Genomic DNA, 19,373 nt, shown 5'->3' on the forward strand with positions numbered 1-19,373 from the left:
AGACCTCATGTGGCCCCCCGTTTCGGATCAGTCAGATCTCAGACTTGTGTCCTTGCAGCGTGGGGCCCTGCTGCCCGCAAGTCCTTCATCAGATACCGAATTCTTTCAACCAGCAGTGGCTTTGGCCCAGTGGAAACTGAGTTGTGGAGTGCTGACGGGACCCTGAGGGACACGCAGCCTGCCTGGCCAGTAACTCGGACGGACGGGAGAGCTGGTGGCTGTGGGTGGCGGTTAGCGTGATCAGGACACCACAGGCATTTTAGTCTCTGAACCGAGAGTATGACAAGAACAAGGTGATATACCTGGAGAAGTGGGCAGCCACCAGGCTGAAGGGACATGGGAGGCCCGTGAATGGAATCTGGGAAGATGAACGAGGAGTTTACCAGGCTTCTGTGGCAGAGACATCCCAAGAACAGAAACCCGGTTTTGTTCAGCTTTTTATAACGACCTAGTTGGGTGCCTATGGCCACCTACCTACCCAATTCCCCAGAACCTTAGAGCATGGTGGTTAGAGGGGTCAGCTGCTGATGTAAACATGTCGCACCCATCAGAGAGATACTCCATCAGAGAAAGCCGGTGATCTTCCATAAAGAGAACCACCTGGGAGCGTCCATGCAGCCCTTCCACTGTTCTGTGGGGCCACTGTGAGTTGGAGTCCGCTGCTGGCCAGGCTTGGTTAAAAGGCATGTGGTGAGGACAGCCGACATCCCATACTTTTCACAAGGGAGTGGTTGGAAGCATCTGTTTACCACTGGAAAAATGAACAGGTCCTGACTACGCCCAACTCCGCAGCTAAGACTCACCCCGACTGAAGAACTTGTGCAAAGTGCCCCAGCCGCATGCATGGCACAGCGCAGGAGCTGAGCAGCTGCTGATAAATGAGCCAGCCCCCCTCTTTCTTCCCTCCGGGGACCTTTCCCACAAAGAGACTGTCAGTCTGGCAGGCAGGTGTTGATCTCCTAGCATGGGGCAGCAAAGGACAGCTGCTGTGGTCAGAGAACACTGCAGAAATGAGTTTGAGGGGGGGAGGTCACAGGGTCACAGTAGGACCATTTTCAGAGGGGTCTGGAAGATGTCCAGTGTGGGATGTATCTCCTCTTCATTCAGCAAACAAGGAGACAGAGCCTGAGGCCCAAGCCAGGACACCCCTGCCAACAAGTAGGAGCCAGCTCATGGCCCCCCTCAGGGTGGAATATAACTGCCCCTTAGGGTTTCCATTTAATCATTTAATAAAATGATTAAAGAATAAAAAGATTATTTTAATCGGGGGCGCTTACAGTTCTTATAACAATCCATACATCAATTAAACATATTTTCACATATGTTGCCACTGTTTTCTAAACATTTACTTTGTATTGATCCCTTAGTTTTAGCTCTTTTTTCCCCTCCCCCCAGCCTCATGGCCACTTGATAAATTATTATTTTCATGTCTTACACCGACTACTGTCTTCCCCCATGGTTTCTGTTGTTTGGCCTCTTATGGGGAGGGACTCGGCGTGGGGGCGGTTGTGTGTCAATCATTGTGATCAGTTCCCTCTTCCCCTCCTCTCCCCACCTTCTGCCTCCCTTCCTGGTATAGCTACTCCTATTCCTGTTCCTGGATTCCATGTGTGTCGTGAGCTCTTAGCTCTTATCTGTACCTGTGCACATGCCCCTGTCTAGCCCACAGTGAAGGCAGGACTGGGGTCATGATAGTGGGGGGTGAGGAAGTCTCAGGAGCCGGAGGAATAGTGTATGTTGCATCGGTGCTATCCTGTGCCCTGCTTGACTCGACCCTTCTGTGGGGGATGTCTTGCTGTCTACAGATGAGTTTTATGTCTCCGCTCTGAGCCCCCTCGTTCTCAACAATATGTTTTTTGTTTTTGTTCATTTTGCTTTTTTGAAAATTTTAATCATTTTATTGGGAGTTCGTACATCTCATCACAAACCATCCATCCATCCATTGTGTTAAACACATTTGTACATTTGTTGCCATCATCATTTTAAAAACATTTTCTTTCTACTTGAGTCCTTGGTATCAGCTCCTCATTTTTGTTGACCCTCCCTCACAAACACTTGATAATTTTTGTTATTATTTTTTCATGTTTTATACTGACCATGTTTCCCTTCACCCACTTTTCTGTTGTCCACCCCCCTGGCAGGGGGTTATATGTAGGTCATTGTGATCAGTTCTTCCTCCCCCAACCCCTTCCCATTCCCCACCTGGTATGGCTACTCTCAATATTGGTCCTAAGGGGTTTACCTTTGTAAATGCTCTGGTCTAGCCAGATTTGTAAGGTAGAATTGGGGTCATGATAATGGGGGTGGGGAAACATTAAGAACTAGAGGCAAGTTTTATTTCATCGGTGCTATACTGCACCCTGACTGGCTCATCTCCCCGCGATCCTCTCGTTAGAGGATGTTCAGTTGCCTACAGATGGGCTTTGGGTCTCCACTCTGTATTCCCCCTCATTCACAATTATATGATTTTTTTGCTCTGGGTCTTTGATGCCTGATACCTGATCCTATTGACACCTCGTGACCACACCAGTTGATGTGCTTCTTCCATGTGGGCTTTAAAAAATAATTGTTTTTTAATTTTGAAATCATTTTTAATCATTTTATTTACAACTCTTATCACAATCCTTACATGTAGTAATTGTATAAAGCACATGTGTACATTTGTTGCCCTCATCATTCTCAAAACATTTGCTCTCCACTTAAGCCCCTGGCATCAGCTCCTCATTTTTTCCTGTCCCTCCCCACTTCCCCCTCCCTCATGAACCCTTGATAATTTATAAATTATTATTTTGTCATATCTTGCCCTGTCCAACGTCTCCCTTTACCCACTTTTCTGTTGTCTGTCCCCCAGGGAGGAGGTTGTATGTAAATTCCTGTAATCCATTCCCCCTTTCCAACCCACCCTCCCTCCACCCTCTTGGTATCGTCACTCTCACCACTGGTCCTGAAGGGATCATCTGTCCTGGATTCCCTGTGTTTCCAGTTCCTATCTGTACCCATGAACATCCTCTGGTCTAGCCGGATTTGTAAGGTAGAATTGGGATCATGATAGTAGGCGGTGGGGAGGAAGCATTTAGGAACTAGAGGAAAGTTGTGTGTTTCATCGTTGCTACACTGCACCCTGACTGACTTATCTCTTCCCTGGGACCTTTTTGTAAGGGGATGTCCAGTGGCCTACAAATGGGCTTTGAGTTTCCACTCTGCACTCCCCCTCATTCACAATATGATTTTTTGTTCTTTGATGCCTGATACCTGATCAACACCTTGTGATCACACAGGCTGGTGTGCTTCTTCCATGTGGGCTTTGTTGCTTCTCAGCTAGATGGCCGCTTGTTTACCTTCAAGCCTTTAAGATCTCAGACACTATCTCTTTTGATAGTCGGGCACTATCAGCTTTCTTTACCACATTTGCTTATGCACCCGCTTTATCTTCAGTGATGTGTTGGAAAGGTGAGCACCATTGAGTGACAGGTTAATAGAACAAAGTGTCCTTGTGTTGAGGGAGTAACTGAGTGGAGGCCCAATGTCCATTTGCTGTGTGGTACTCATTGTTTTAGCTCCGCATTTCCCCCCAACCTCCCCTGCCATACCCCAAGAAACCACTCATCCAGTTACTATCTATAGATTTACCTGTCCTAGATTTCATCTACAGAAAAACAACCACAATAACACAGTAAAACAGACAAATGTCAATGGAAAACAAATTTAAAGTGAGTCAAAAGGGAGATCAAATGAGAAGAGACACATTGTAGCCTGGCCGCCTCTGACATAACTTTGCAATGCTCCCTCTCCAACAAGGGGATTCATATCTCCACTACGGGATGCGAGGGTTCACCGGGACTTCATGTTTGGACCCTAAAAATGGATTTGGGGCTTCCACTGCCATCCATTGGCTTCTGCAGTTTAAGCTCTGATACCATTCCCTCTTTTGGATTTTGATTTTATTTACAATCCTTGGATTACCCAGGCTGGTGTGCTTCTACCATGGGGACTTAGTTGATACCTTACTTAGATGGCTGCTTGTTTGAAGACAAGCCTTGAAGGCCCCAGAAACTGTTCTTGGTGGTAGCTGAGTACCATGTAGTTTCTGTATCACACTTTGCTGTAGTACCCATAGCGACAATGATTTCTTCATTAGGGCGACGACCATCAATCGGGGCCACTGTTCATTATTTTAAAACCAATCGGCTATATCCAGGTTTCTTGGCTCTCAGTTACTGGCTTTGTAAACTTAGGCAAGTAACTTCACCTCTCTTAGTATTAATTCCCTCAACTGTGAAAAGAAAGAGTTCAGTGAGAAGGCAGTTCAGTGGCAGAATGCTCACCGCTCCCATGGGAGACGAGGTTCAATTCTTCCACAACCAGCAGTTGCTGTGATTCTGAACCAGTTTCAGTGCAGATTCCTGGCTAAGATTAGAAAGAAAGGCCTGTCACAACGATTGAAAACCCAATGAGACGTGTACTGCTGGTGTAACAGAGGAGAGGCATTTAAGGTATGGATGTGCAGGGGATGTGAAGGAAACAGCAGCCTAGCCTGGGTTGGGGGTTCTGGCATGGAGAGTGTGTGGGAAGAGGAGGGAGGATGTGACTTAGGGTAGAAGGTCTGTTGGCACCAGCTCTTGCAGGCTGCTAGAACCAGGACTGGGGGTACAGGAAGACCAGAGACAGAAACCAGTGCTGCTCTCTTCTCTTTCTTGGGTGGGGCCAAGGGTTCCCTGGCAGCCTGAGAAACTGTTGGAGTGTGGGGAAGAAGTGGGGGCATTGGTTTAGAGCAGTCTCTTACAGCATCCAGGAGCTTTAGCTTCCCTGAATCAATTGGGATGAAATCTTAGCTACTGCTTTCAATCTTGGGCAAGATGCTTCACCTGAGTGTGTGTTTCAGTTTCTTCTCTGTAAAATGGGATCGGTCGACAGATCTAGCTAGCAGTGAGATGCTGCCGTGGTAGCCAAGACAGAGACCAACAAGGTGGTTGACTGGGTTGGTTCCAAGCCACAATCATAAGTTGGTTATAAATGCCCCATCACACCAGCCACTTTGGGTAGCCCCTGCTGTGGTGTCTCCACCGTTAGGCCAGCCCATCATCGCCAACTTACTGACAGGTCTGGGTTTTGTTTTGTTTTCACCTCACCTCTTGTCAGGGGTAGCCAGCCCCTAACACATTACGGTCCGATAGGTGCAATTGTACAGTGATAATAAGTAAAGATCATAGTAAAGTTACAGAGAGCATGAGAGATAGAAGAGAAGTATTTAAATAAATGGAGTCAGACACGATTCATGGTATAATGCTCACCTCTGCCCCGCTTGGTGGTCCATGTGGAGGGAGGGAGAGAATCTTTAATGCTAGCCCAGGCTTTATATATCCTCTGGGGACATGCAAGCCCCCTAATTACAGGTGAGGACATACGTCACAGGAAGGGGCTGTGCTATAGGTAATACAGTAATGAGGGAGTGGTCTAGAGAAATATACACAATAGCAAAAGGAGGGATTGGGGGTATACATGTGACAAGATGGGCGGATCCTAGGTACAGGATGGCAGCCTAACCTTGGATGCCACTGATCAGTTTGGCCTGTTCCCTGGCTCAACTGATAGAGACCATTAATCCCTTGTCTCTAGCTGCAGGGAGCAAGCCCACTCCTGTGGTGTGGGGAGACAACAGTCTGGCAGGGACTGCTTCTAGGGAAGATGCCTGTGAACATCTGACCTCCCACAACCTCTTGTTCGAAGCACTTTTCCATCCTGCTACTCAGTCTTCCTCCCGAGCATGGTGACCTTCAGCAGACCTTTCTCATGTCTTGATAGGGGCTTTGCCTCAGGCAGGGCAGGGCCCCAGACACAGTGATCTGGCTGCCAGCTTAGCCAGGGGTGTAAACTATCTACCCGCACAAGGGGATACTTGTTATACCTACATTTCCAGCCCATCCAACTTGGCCTACTTACCATAACCACATGATAAACACTGCAGATCCCATGAGAGCACCAGGTGTCTCCTTCCTGACCTGTTTTCCCCTAAACTCACTGCCACTGAGTCAATTCTGCTAGACCAGAGGATGTACATGGTACTGATAGGAACTGGAAACACAGGGAATCCAGGACAGATGATCCCTTCAGGACCAATGGTGAGAGTGGCAATACCGGGAGGGTGTAGGGAGGGTGGGGTTGAAAGGGGGAACCGATTACAAGAATCTACATATAACCCCCTCCCTGGGGGACATACAACGGAAAAGTGGGTGAAGGGAGATATCAGAAAGTGTAAGACATGACAAAATAATTTATAAATTTATAATTTACCAAGGGTTCGTAAGGAAGGTGGAGTAGGAAGGGAGGGGAAAAATGAGCTGATACCAAGGGCTCAAGTAGAAAGCAAATATTTTGAGAGTGATGATGGCAACAAATGTACAAATGTGCTTGACCAGATGGATGGATGGATTGTGATAAAGAGTTGTACTAGCCTCCAATAAAATTATTTAATAAAAAGGGTTGCCCACTTCCACTGTTAATGACCCTTCCAATCCATTCCATTTTCTTTACAGTAGCCAGAAGAATTTTTTGGCAACCTTATTCTAGAACCCTTGGTGGCATAGTGGGCTGAGATGGGCTGCTAACCACATTTCGAACCCACCAGCTACTCAACAGAACAAAGTTGAGGCTTTCTGTTCCCATAAAGATTTACAGCCTTGGGGACTCACAGGAACCCTGCTCTGTCAGGTGGCTCTCAGTCAGAATTGACTCCACCACCATTCATATAAACTTAGGGCCTTTCCCATCCCTCTCGCCACTGATCATCGTTAGCTCCTCTCTAGTTGCTTATCTTCTATGCAGGCGGGCATACAGTGTTGCCCTTTTGCAGCTGACTTGTGTCTCGGTGTCTTTCCAAGGTTCAGCAATGTGTGACCAGACGAGCCTGCCCTAGAACTTCATTTTGCTTTCTGGTGGCACGACATTCCACTGTTTACCTATGTGCTGAACTTTGTTTATCCGTTCATCTGTTGATGGACATTTCGTTGTCTCCACCTTCTGGCTGTTGGGAACATTGGTGTGTTGTTTGCGTTCCCACATGCATGTCTTACCAGGTATACACCTAGGATTGGAATTCCTGGGTTCCCCAGTAGTTCCAAGGCCAGTTTTTTGGGAGCTACTCCCAAACTCCCACAGTGGCTCGACCATTTTACAGTCCCCCAGTAGTTTCTTCACAACCTTGCCGACACCTATTATTTTCCCTTGAAACAAACAAACGAACGATTGCCATTCCTGGGGTGTGGGGGGGGGGGTGCGACACGTGGCATCTCAGTGTGGCCTTGATGTCCAGTTCCGTAATAGCTGGTGATAGTGAACACGCCTTCTGGTGTCCCTGGCTCTTTGAATGTCCTGTGTGGTGATCTGTCTGAGTGCTGGTACATGGCCCATTGTTTATTTTTTTGATCTTGTCACCGTTTTATACATGTTTGATCTTTTTCCAATTTCTTTTTTTCTTACCCGATTTTTATGGTACCTGGAAACTTTCTTTTGATGTGGAGGGTGTCTGTCCCCTGTGGTGACAGGATACCAGTGTGTCTAGAAAATACACGTCTGATGAAAATGCACGGCTGACCCCTAGCCTGAGCCTGCTCCTCAGCTGATGGCTGCCCAGCGCAGCCTCACGGGCACACCCTGCTGCGGGCACTAGTGCTTTCCCACTTGCCTCGGGGAGATGCCCGCTCCGGGGCCCTCCTCTGCCACACCCTCATGTGGGCCTCCTCTTCGCATAGCAGAACCCCGACTCATGACTCATTTACGTGTGTGCCCACCGCGAGTCTTTCTCCCCAGAGCAGCGGGTCTCCGCCTCCCTCAGGCCACCACCCTTTCATACAGCTCCTCATGCTGTCTGACCCCCTACCACAAGATGGTCTCCATTGCTGCTTCATCACGCATTTTGCTACTCTTGTCAATCGGGTGACCCCTGTGAAAGGGTCGTTGGACGCTCCCCCTCCCCCCGGTCACGACCCCCAGGTTGAGAACCGCTGCCGCTTTAGACCCTATGACCAAGTGAGGCTATAGCCAGCCATGGACTTGATTGGACGATGGGCAGTTCAAGATGCACGCCTTCGGGGCGTCTGATTAAGAGGGAGAACATAGCGTGTGGGCGCCTGGACGGAGGGGACGGTGAGCGGGTCTCCATCAGGGCGGCCCCCGGGAGTCTTCACCGCGCGCCTGCCCTGCAGCATCCTGTACAGACAGTATGTGGTCCAGCTTGACGACTGGACTCGCGCACCCTCATAGCGACCCTACGGACCGCATGTGGCACCTCCTGCGGGGCTCCTGAACAAGGGGCGCCCGCCGCCGCCAGTGCACGGCCGTCGGTGTTCGTGCGGGCCAGTCTCAACCTGCACCAGCTCCCCCCGGCCCGCGCCCATGGCACCCCTCTCCGGGGCGTGAGCAGAAGGGAGGGCTGCCTGGGCGCTGACGCTGCGGCCTCCTGTGCAGGGCAGGCTGGGGAGGCGGATCGGAGCCCAAGGAACAGGTGGGGTGACTGGTGGGCCCACAGGGAGCCTGGAGAGGAGTCTGTGGCCCTCAGTTACCTCATCTGGACAATGGGAAGAGGTGGCTCCGACTGGATCATGGATGCCCCCAGGGCTGTGCTTAAGGACTACGCGAAGTAGGGCTTAGGCAGTGTAGCACCCGCTCTGCTCGTTTATGATCACTGCTCGTTTAGCACGCAAGTCCTCGTGCAGTAACTAGATTATTTAATCTCTAGATTCCCACAACACGTTCAAGGGGTAGGTAAAAGCTGCAACATGTCAGGTAGAGATCGGTCAGAGACGGAAGGTTCAAGTAGTTTTCACCAAAACCCGCAATAGAAAGCAGTAAGCCTGCATCCTGCCACATCGTTACATCCTTCACACTGAGGAGAAAACCAGATCACAAGAAGCTAGACAACCTGTACGGCATCAGACCGCTGGAAAGTAGCTCCTCTTGGTTGCTGGTGACCTTATGTCTAACAGAATGAAACATCACTTGGTCCTCTGCCCTCCCCAGGGAGCTCTGGTGATCCTGCCGGATAAGTGCCGGACTGCTAACCACAGGGTTGACGGTTCAAACCCACCAGCTGCTCTGCAGGAGAAAGATGAGGCTGTCTGCTCCCATCAAAACATACAGCTTGGAAATCCTCCATGGGGTCATTGTGAGTCGTGCCCTCTCTGCAAACACTGGTGTGTTTGAGCCCATGCTTGCTGCTGTTGGGCCCTTTCGCCAGAGGGCTCGGCCTCCAGAACAGTGGTTCTCAACCTGGGGGTCGAACGACCCTTTCACAGAAGTCCCCCGATTTATAACAATAGCAAAGTGACAGTTATAAAATAGCAGTGAAAATACCTTTATGGTTGGAGGGTCACCACCACATGAGGAACTGTATGAAAGGGTCGCGACATGAGGGAGGTTGAGAACCACTGCTCTAGAACTACATTGGACAAAATGCTGCCATGTCTGTAGGGTTGTCTCTGGTTAATTTTCCAAAGCAGATCTCTTGCTTTATAGGCTGTCATTGGGTGGAAGCGCCACTGAAACCTACCCACCCATGGGTGACCTCACTGGGATTTTGATATTCCGGACAGGTGGCATGGCCTCTAGCAGGAGCTCTGGAGTGGTTACTCATTGGCCTGCTAAACTCAAGGTTAGCAGTTTGAGCTCACCTGCTGCCTCATGAGAGAAAAATGAGGCTTTCTGACTGTAAATATTTCTACCCTTGGAAACCCAGGGGGGGCAGTTCTGCTGTCTTCAAGAGCTTGAGCCTTCAGTATGCTAATGACACACTAGTCACATGGTGTGGGAAGTGGACGGGCTTCAGTAACCACCAGATGCTACAGCCGGGAGCTCTGGGACCCAGGGGCTAAGCACTGGGCTGCTGATTTGAGGTCAGTTATCCAAACCTATGAGCCACTCCACGGGACAGAGGCGAGGCTTCCTGCTGCCCAGCCCAAGGAGGCAGTACACTCTGGCGACAGGAGCAGTACACATTGGGACTGACCCAGTGGCAGTGAGTGTCGATTAACACTACGTAGCATCACTTAAAGCAAGCCAAGGGTCCGCAGCCGGGCGCCATAACTCTGGGTGCCAGAGCTGGAGTGGACACGGGAGGGGCTTGGGTATAAGTTGGACAGGATTGGAATCTGGGTCACCAGAGAGATTGCCCTTGCTCCCAAAGAATGCATGGAAGCGGTGGCAACAGCTAGTATGGGGGGTGGGGGCTGAGGGTTTTACCCTGGATTTTTCTAGATTGAACCTTTGTGTTTTGTCACCCATAAGTGCTTAGAAAAGTGTGGGTGTGTGTTTCATTTTAAACTCTTGTTGGGCCATTAGGAAAGCCAGAGTCAGGCTTCCTGGGTGTGGCGCTTCAGGGTCAAATGGCAGCAGAGGTCTGGTTTGCAGTGATTTAACACAGATAGACGTCATGGGGATGATTATGACTGGTCATCTCGGGGTTGAGAAGTTATGAGGGCACTTCATTTCTTGTCATTCTTTAAGACTTACATTTTTTACACGAAAGTAAGAAACCAAAAAAGATATGTTTCTTAGTAAACACCTTAGGTAATATAGGGAAAAAGTAAAAGCTGTCCGTAATCCAACTTGCCAGGTTACCACATATTCATATTGAATGTATTTTCTTCTTTTTGTAACAAAAATAGGTTTTGGTCGGGTTGTTTTTCAATCTGCAGCTGTACTTGGCAATTGAGAAGATCTTTCTACTCAAGAAACATGTCTTTCAGTGGTATTCTCTCAGCTGGGTACTGGAGTGTTGGAGCCTGCTGAGTTGAAGAGTCCTGAAAGGGGGAGTGAGGATTAAGGAAAAAAGAGAGACAGAAAGTATTGGGAGGGCAACAATGAATACTGAAGCGACAAATTTATTTTACATACTCCTTTTATCCATGCAGAAACAACCCAGGGTTAATTATCTCATTGTTAAGCAAGCACATTTGATACACATAGCAACTCTATCTTCTGCCAAGCCAGACATCCTTAAGAAAACTAAACAACCTATTTTCCCCAAAACTTTCATACCTCCTTATTATTGTTGTTAGCAGTCTGTTCAAAACATTAAGTCACAGAAGAATTCAGCAAACTCTGACACATAGGTCATGAGACTTCTCAACCGTTTCAAGGCTGAGTCTGAATGGCCTTCAACACTGGGAAGCGCTTTGGGCTGCTCTGGGTTTGGTTTTGTGTGTATGGCAGTGGCTCTCCACCTTCCTCATGCACTTCCTCGTGGTGGGGACCTCCCCACCATCACATTATTTAAGTTGCTGCTTCATAACTCCTTTTGCTACTGTTAGGAATCGGGCGACCCCTGTGAAAGGGTCGTTCACCCCCCCTCCCCCAAAGGGCTTGAGATCCACAGGTTGAGAACCACTGGTTTAGAATGTCCCGCATGAAGAATGCAGTGGAGAGCATTTGTTGAAGCCAAGTCCTTGGTTCTGTTTTTTGGGATAAATCCCAAGTAGCGTCACTGTTGGGGAAGTTCTTCTGACCTTTGAGGAGGTTGGGTGGGGGTGGGGGGCTGCTGATACACTCTGCCTCCAGGTGCGAGAAAAGGTTTACCTTTTCTCACATGATGTATTTGGCTGGGTTTTTCAGGAAAAGAAGATGCCACCCAAGCGCATAGCTAAGAGAAGATCACCCCCAGAAGATGCTACCCCAAAAAGCAAGAAAGTGAAGGGTAAGACGACCTTGTACTATGCGTAGGGCAGCCATCCAGGAATCTGGGTACTGGGGGCCTCCTGGAGCTCCAGGAGCGGGGACTGCGCTTCCCAGGCATTTGACCCACTCAGCTGGCGGGTTAGGGCTCCTTCTACCTCGTTAAATCCCACCTGCTGGAAATCCTAAGGAACAGAGACTTGCCTAAAACGGTGCATGTGGTAGTGGGAAAACCAGCCCCCAGGCCTCGACCTGTGCAGAAGTGCATAATGGTTAGGACCATGGACTCCTGGGCCTGGAGTCCAGTTCTGGCTCTGCCACTTTCTGGCCGTGACCTTGGGCACATCATTTAACCTGGCTGAGTTTGAAATGTCCCTACACAAAACAGCAGGAGAACAGCACCAACCTTCCCGGGCTGTTGTGAGCACTGAAGGGACTTAAAACCCTGACCACTTCTGGGACGTGGCTCTGGTTACCTCTTTACCGGGACCCTGGAGGAGGGCAGGGAGGATGGAATGGGGAGCCCCAGCCTGGGAATGGGGAGTTGAGGGGCTCAGACAGTGCCTGTCTTTTGCAGACCCTCGTAACCAGGCAGTGAGGGCAGCCGTCTCCCGCCGCGCCCCCGGCGCCCGCTCCTGCCAAGGTGCTTGCCTGCTGAGCCCTCTTGACCAGGAAACCTGACCACCTGGCTGGCTCCCTGGCCAGCGTGCGCTGTGGCCACACCCCCAGGGCGGAGGGCTGGACGCCAATGGCTGTCCGCGGTCTTGGGGCGGGAGGCTTCCTTTGGCCAGCAGAGGGCCCCTTGCTGCCGTGATTGGCCCATCTGTGTCTCTGCAGATGCCCCTGTGGTCAGTTACTCTTGCCCCTTGGCCCCTGCTGTATGTCTGCTTCCTGATGGGGACAGAATGTGGCAGGAGTTGAACTACCCAGCACATGGCGTGGGAGGGCTAGGCTGGGGGCTGGGGCTGGGCTCGGATCTAGGAGATACTCCTTGGTGTTGATGCAAGTGTGCCCACTTATTAGCTGTATGGTCCTGGAAAGGTCATTTAGCCCCTCTGAGGCCCTGTCCCTTCTACTCTTAAATGGGATCCTACTTATGGAAGGTTTCCAGCATAATTTTGGGGGAGTCCAAAGCAATTTAACATTTGAGTGAGCAGACAGTAAAGGGTTAACTACCAGATTGCTAGCGCCCTGGCTCCTGACCAAAGACATAAGGCTAATCAGGAAAAACTGGCCCTCCCTTGCCCACCAAGATTCACTTCACAGTAGTGTGTCTCCATATTTCCTCCTCTCCGTTGTGTTGATGTGCTGTTATTAATCTTCATAAAAACCCTATGAGATAGGTCCAGGTTTCCTCATAGTACCTCTGAAACAGACCAGAAGGGTTCTAGAGGTCTCTGTGCTCCACGGCCCCTGCAGTGACCTCTTTCTCCTGTGGTCCCTCATACTTGGGGCTGTCTCCCCCACCTCAGTCTCTCACAGGTCCCACAGCACAGAGCCAGGCATGGTGCTGACACTGGGCCAGGGGGACGTGGGCCAGCTGGGGCTGGGAGAGAACGTGATGGAGAGGAAGAAGCCAGCCCTGGTACCCATTCCTGAAGATGTCATCCAGGCAGAGGCAGGGGGGATGCACACCGTGTGTCTAAGCAAGACTGGCCAGGTAGGTTGGGGAGGGTGAGGTTTAGGGGTGGGCATGCTTGGGTCAGGAGCTTTGAGCTTGAGCTTCAGCCGGCTAGCCAAGCAGGGGTCAGCCTAAACAAGAAGAGACTAAGAGGCCACACCTTGTACTCAATGGCCATTCTGGGCACAGGTCTATTCTTTCGGCTGCAACGATGAGGGTGCCCTGGGAAGGGACACGTCACTGGAAGGCTCGGAGATGGTCCCCGGGAAAGTGGACCTGCAGGAGAAGGTGGTCCAGGTATCAGCAGGAGACAGCCACACAGCAGCCCTCACGGAAGATGGCCGTGTCTTCCTCTGGGGCTCCTTCCGGGTAAGGCTGGTTGGGAGGCGGCATGGGGCATGGGGCGGAGTTAACAAGCAGGGCACCAAAGACAAGACACCTCCATGCCTCCAGGGTAGGAGTACTTACTGATGGGGAAATCAAGGCCACAGCTCTGGCTTTTCCCCAGGCCTGATAACACCGTCTGGTTGTGTCTTTATTCTGATGTTATCACGTGGGTGTGTGAGGTGGGTCACCGATGCCTTTGCGCTGAGGTTGATCCAGATCTAGGGAGCCTGCTCCCTTCATCCATCTCTCCGGCTCTCGCCAAGTGTGGAGAATTTCAAACAGATATTGACAAAGCAGAATGATGTATCGAGCCCCCATCTAATCAACACTCAGCCTCAACAACAGGCAGTTCATGGAGAGGCTTGTTTCATCTCACCTCTTCCATGCCCCTCTTCTCTGGTTACTGCAACAGAGTGAGGCGAGGGGCCAGGGGCTTTGACCCACACCCGCCTGACAGCCAAAGCTACATATGGAACTTTTGATCCCCAGACGAAATTACCAATAGCCTACTAGTGACAAGAAGCCTTCCCCTGGCACATACTCTGAACGTCGTATGTATGATATACTGTGCTTACATAAAGGCTGCATTTCCAGCACGAGATGAAAAGCTCGTTGACCCCAAAAGGGTGAGGTTTTCCTGCCTGCTGGCACAACTGTCCTGGCAGCCTCACCCAACTCCTTTTCTTCTCCTTTACCCGGGTCCTGATAATGGACTCCTTTGTCTTGACAGGGTGGGCAAACCCAGTACTTGCTAAGCAATTCCGGATTTTCTTCTAATATCATGACTTTTTCTCTGCTTCTTGAGAGCACTTGAGGCGTTGTTGGTGGCACTTTCTATGGGTCTCAGGCTTATAGCTTTGAACTGGACATGCTGAGAAATACACTAGAACCTGGAGAAATCACTGCGACCATTACACTTAATTTTCTGGACAAAGTGTTCGTGTGGCGCATAATTAGCCATGCACTGCATTTTTTTTTTTCCAAATCAAGAGTATAAGTAGACTCATGCATTCAAACCCACTTTGTCCAAGGTCCACTGTCTTTCAGCATGTGGCTTCTCCCCTCCCCGTCCCAGCACTGTCCCTTACCAGATGCTCTGAGTGCCTGCATCCCTGGATTGGGTGGGGAAGACCAGACAGGCAGGACTCAGCACCCTGCCCCTCCCTCCAGGACAATAACGGGGTGATCGGGCTCCTGGAGCCCATGAAGAAGAGCATGGTGCCCCTGCAGGTCCAGTTGGATGTGTCTGTGGTGAAGGTGGCCTCAGGTGAGTCAGGGTACATGCCCTGGGCAGGAGTTCAGGGGACTCTGTCTTAGGGCTGACAGACCTTGTACCCCACCCTCTGCCTTTCTCTCATCCTCAGGGAATGACCACCTGGTGATGCTGACCGCTGACGGTGACCTCTACACCCTGGGCTGTGGAGAACAGGGCCAGTTGGGCCGAGTGCCTGAATTATTTGCTAACCGCGGTGGCCGTCAGGGTCTTGGTGGGTGCCCTTGGCAGTTCTGGCAGGACATTTTGGCGAGCCACCTCCCAGTAAGGGCCCACGGCAGGGTAGGGAGAATATTCTCTGACATCAGATAGACCTGGCATGGTGGGTAAGACCTTCAAACCAGGCTTTCCTGATTTGAATCCTGCCTCTGCCACCTACTAGTTATGAAACCGTGGACGTGGTCTGCTCAGCCCCGCTCATGCTTCAGGGAGCATGAGTTCTTACTTAGCTCGTCAGGTTGTTGTGAAATTCCAGTCAGTTGAAGCGGGTCAGGCATGTGGGAGACTCATGTGAATGTTAGTTCCAAGACTCTGGGAAGCAACCCTGCAGGCACAGCTGTTAAGCACTCAGCTGCTAACTGAAAAGCTGGCAGTTCAAAACCCACCGGTGGCTCCATGGAAGTCAGAGCTAGTGACACGCTCCTGTAACCATGACACCCTAGGACATCCTCTGGCCCTTCTCCAGCCTCTCCCGGTCCAGAGGAGCTGCAGTGGACTTAAAAGCACCCAACAACGGCCCTGCTGGTGGGAATCTTGCACTCTGTTGGTCTCGGTTTTCTCTTCTGGGAACAGGGCTGAGTCTGGTTGGTTTCCCATGAGGGGCCCTAGTGGTAGAGAAGAAGCAGGCTGGGGGAGGCAGCAGGGGCTCTGTGGGCCTGTCTGTCTGCCTCTAGCCCTGGCTTCCCTTTTGCCTACAGAACGGCTCCTTGTCCCCAAGTGCGTGCTGCTGAAATCCAGGGGAAGCCGGGGCCACGTGCGCTTCCAGGATGTCTTCTGTGGCGCCTACTTCACCTTCGCCGTCTCCCAGGAGGGTCACATCTATGGCTTTGGTCTCTCCAACTACCACCAGCTTGGTAAGTGTGGAGTTCAGCTCAGGCATTGCCCGACCCTACCTCCTTACCCCTTCCCTGTGTGCCCTTGGGATAGCCTCGCCCCTCAAAGCCTTTCAGGTAATCCTTCAGTGGGGGGGAGGGGGCGCGCGCTATTCCTCACTTGGGGAAGGAGCGAGGAGGCTCCCTCCTTGAACATCATCACCTCTGATGGTTCTGCCTCGGTCTTCTCTCGCCCACCCCCACCCCCCAGGAACACCAGGCATAGAATCTTGCTTTGTACCCCAGAACCTGACATCGTTCAAGAACTCCACCAAGTCCTGGGTGGGCTTCTCAGGAGGCCAGCACCATACGGTCTGCATGGATTCTGAAGGTGGGACCTCCTGATCTTCCTGAGTGGGGGGTGGGCGTTCCCTGGGCCAAAGCCTGGCTGGACTCCCGAGACCCTGACCTTGGAACTGGGCCTGCTCCATGGCTGGACCAGACATGGGTCCATGCAGCCAGCCCCTCGCCTGAGTCCCGGGGCTCTTGTAAGTGTTGGCCCCCTGCAGGGGCCTATGTGCAGGTTCTCCCAGCTCAGGCCCCAAATTGGGAAGAGACTGAAGGCCTCCTCCTAACTTGCCTGCATATGGGCGCCCACCTGACCACACCACTTGATTTGTCCAGAACACTCCTCCTGATTAAACTCATGTCTCGCCTTCTCACCACAGGAAAAGCGTACAGCCTGGGCCGGGCTGAGTATGGGCGGCTGGGCCTCGGGGAGGGTGCTGAGGAGAAGAGCATCCCCACCCTCATCCCCAGGCTGCCTGCCGTCTCCTCAGTGGCTTGCGGGGCCTCTGTGGGGTATGCTGTGACCAAGGATGGTGAGTGGGGCTGCCCACTCTGGGTCAGGTCAGGGGCTGGGGCGGGTCATGATCCTTAACCAAACAGCGAGCGGTCTCAGATGACCCCTAGGAGATGGGAGTGAGGAGAGCAGTGCGTGGGGTGACGCTGTTTCTCCTGGGTTTCAAGCTCAGAACACATACTCTTTCAGTCAAGGTACTTTGTCCTGTGGAAGAGAAAGCACACAGGGTCTCCAGACTCCTAATCCAGGCCCTCATTCTCCTCTCCTCCCTGGGGGCCTAGGATGTGCCAGCTTCGTAGGGAGCCCCTGCACTCTGAGTGAGCGGAGTTGGCAGTGGACGCTTGGTTAACCTATGGTGATCCAGAAAGGCTTCCTGAGTGCTGCAACACTGGGCCCCAAGGGCTCCTTTCCTGATGAGAAGCAGGGACCCCCCCCAGAGCAGTAAGGGATGGGGGGTGCAGGGGCACTGGGAAGTGACCAGTTAATGCAGACTCTTGTTTTGGGTTTTTTTTCCCATGTAGACTATGCCTTGCCTAGGAGCAGAGAGAAATAAGTCAGGAGCAAGGTTTCTGGTTTCTGGCCTACAAAGCTCTTTTGACCTGTTATGGCCTTGGCTTCTCCCGGTGCTCCCAACCCCCCGGGGGCTGGGACCTTGCAGGCTGGCACACATGGAAGTCAGAATTCACTCCCACACCTCAGACTTCTCACAGAACCGGGTGGCTAGGGGTCCTAGAGCTCACTGCCCCATTCCTCTCCTCCCTCACAGGCCGTGCTTTTGCCTGGGGTATGGGCACCAACTACCAGCTGGGCACCGGGCAGGACGAGGACGTCTGGAGCCCCGTGGAGATGACAGGCAAACAGCTGGAGAACCGAGTGGTTTTGTCCGTGTCCAGTGGGGGGCAGCACACAGTCTTACTAGTCAAGGACAAGGAACGGAGTTGATGAAGCCCTGAGGGCCTGGCCCCCGGCCCCCTCGACCTTCCGCACGGATCAGGGAAGCAGTGACAATTATGGGCGCGAGCAGCTCTGCCCTCGACCCTGAACGCTCTTGTTACCTCCTGCCTTTTTTCCTCATCAGCGGAACCGAATCCCGTTACTCTTTTTAGTTTTTCCTTTCCTGCTTCGGGCACTCACCCTAAGACGAGACCTGCAGGATGGCGGGCTAGAGGGGAAAGGGCAGGGCTCATCTCAAGGACGTGGCTCCCCCGGAGCATGTGGCTGAACCCTTCCTGGCACGTCCCTACCTCTCACGGCCCTGCTAGTCTCCACCTTGCCCACCGAAGAACCCTAGCTTCTTTGGTGAGTGTTTGGTGCCCGTGCACTGAACTCTGGGCTCTGTCAGGCCCACCCTCGTCATGTGCCACTCTGCCCCTAACAGCTTACAGGCTCACACGGGTACAGTTGCCAGAGTCAGCGGTCATGGCCGCATGCTTGAGGGGAGCGGGGAAAGGGCAGGGCTAGCCAGCCATGGGCTGCAACTCAGCCAAGTACTTGGCTCTGAACAGGTACCCAGGGGCAGAAAGGACAATGATTGTTCATTTGACTGAAGGAAAAACAGCCAGCTAAAAATTCCCCCAGAAGCACAAGCATTCTCCTGCCCCTTGGGCACTGCCCGCTTATCCAACCCTTTCCAGATGTCTCACAGCAGCCAAAGGCCTGAACACAGACGGGAACCCAGGCAGGACAGAACTTCGGGGGAGAGGGGATGGTTGATTTTTAAAATATTGAAGGGGGTGGAGAGAAGGGAGGGGAAGAGGTTTGGGGACAGGGAGGGGCTGGTCCCAAGAAACAGGGAACTTCTACAGTGATCGAGACCATAGAAAGTAGTTTTGATTTTTTTAAAATGTAAAATATTTTGGAGGAGAGAGTGAAATCTTTTAAAGCTTTGAATAAATTTAGTGTTTTATAAAAATGGGCCTCTTTTTCTACACATTTCCTGCTTTTGGAAGGGAATAATCCACTGCAGACCCAGGGGTCCACAGCCCTGGGACCAGGCCTGGGACTTAGATAGTGTTCAGATGCCCTGAGGTGCTGACGTGTGCTGCTCAGCTGCTGGTGCAGCTGTTCGAGACTCCAAATTTACACACTGAAGTTGACTGGAATTTTGGGTTGTGGGAATCACTGCATTTCTTTTCTTTACAGTACATTTCTAGAAATGTCTAGTAAGATTGGGCCATTTTCAACACCTGATACATTTTGTAAACATAATTGCACAATCGCTCTTAAAGAACAATTTCTGTGATTGAATGCAGACTGCACAGGCCTGTGAGCAACCAAAACCTAACGCTGACTTCGCCCCTGATGGTAGCCGCGAGCTTCAGGTGATCACTCATGTGCCACCTTGGCCCATTCAGTTGAAGTCCAACGACATCATACCTCTGTGATCCCCTAAGGTTATACTGGAGTTCAGAAATCCTCATCCAAGGAACTGTGGACACAACTGCATGGTAGCGAACACAACACAACACGTGCTACCTCATGTCTCCTTTATACAAAATTACTTCCGCTGCTAAGCATAAAATGGCACAGTACATA

The 19,373-nt window shown here is 51.4% G+C and overlaps 1 protein-coding gene across 2 annotated transcripts in view; it reads left to right on the forward strand.

Annotated features, from left to right (window-relative positions):
* Positions 1–18,765, forward strand: part of RCC1 (regulator of chromosome condensation 1) — a 32,954-nt gene extending 14,189 nt beyond the window's left edge. Inside the window, exons 3-13 of one of the 2 annotated variants that reach the window (XM_075553156.1) lie at positions 9,016–9,160; positions 11,605–11,686; positions 12,242–12,307; positions 13,137–13,324; positions 13,475–13,654; positions 14,843–14,939; positions 15,037–15,159; positions 15,863–16,018; positions 16,248–16,367; positions 16,705–16,857; positions 17,605–18,765. In XM_075553156.1, coding sequence (XP_075409271.1) covers positions 9,104–9,160; positions 11,605–11,686; positions 12,242–12,307; positions 13,137–13,324; positions 13,475–13,654; positions 14,843–14,939; positions 15,037–15,159; positions 15,863–16,018; positions 16,248–16,367; positions 16,705–16,857; positions 17,605–17,780 — 1,398 coding nt within the window. In that variant the 5' untranslated portion in view covers positions 9,016–9,103 and the 3' untranslated portion in view covers positions 17,781–18,765. The remainder of the gene's footprint in view (positions 1–9,015; positions 9,161–11,604; positions 11,687–12,241; positions 12,308–13,136; positions 13,325–13,474; positions 13,655–14,842; positions 14,940–15,036; positions 15,160–15,862; positions 16,019–16,247; positions 16,368–16,704; positions 16,858–17,604) is intronic. The other variant, XM_075553161.1, reaches the window with a different exon arrangement.
* Positions 18,766–19,373: the final 608 nt, after the last annotated feature.

The sequence above is a fragment of the Tenrec ecaudatus genome, chromosome 1 (genome assembly GCF_050624435.1).
Source record: "Tenrec ecaudatus isolate mTenEca1 chromosome 1, mTenEca1.hap1, whole genome shotgun sequence".
Lineage (NCBI taxonomy): Eukaryota > Metazoa > Chordata > Mammalia > Afrosoricida > Tenrecidae > Tenrec > Tenrec ecaudatus.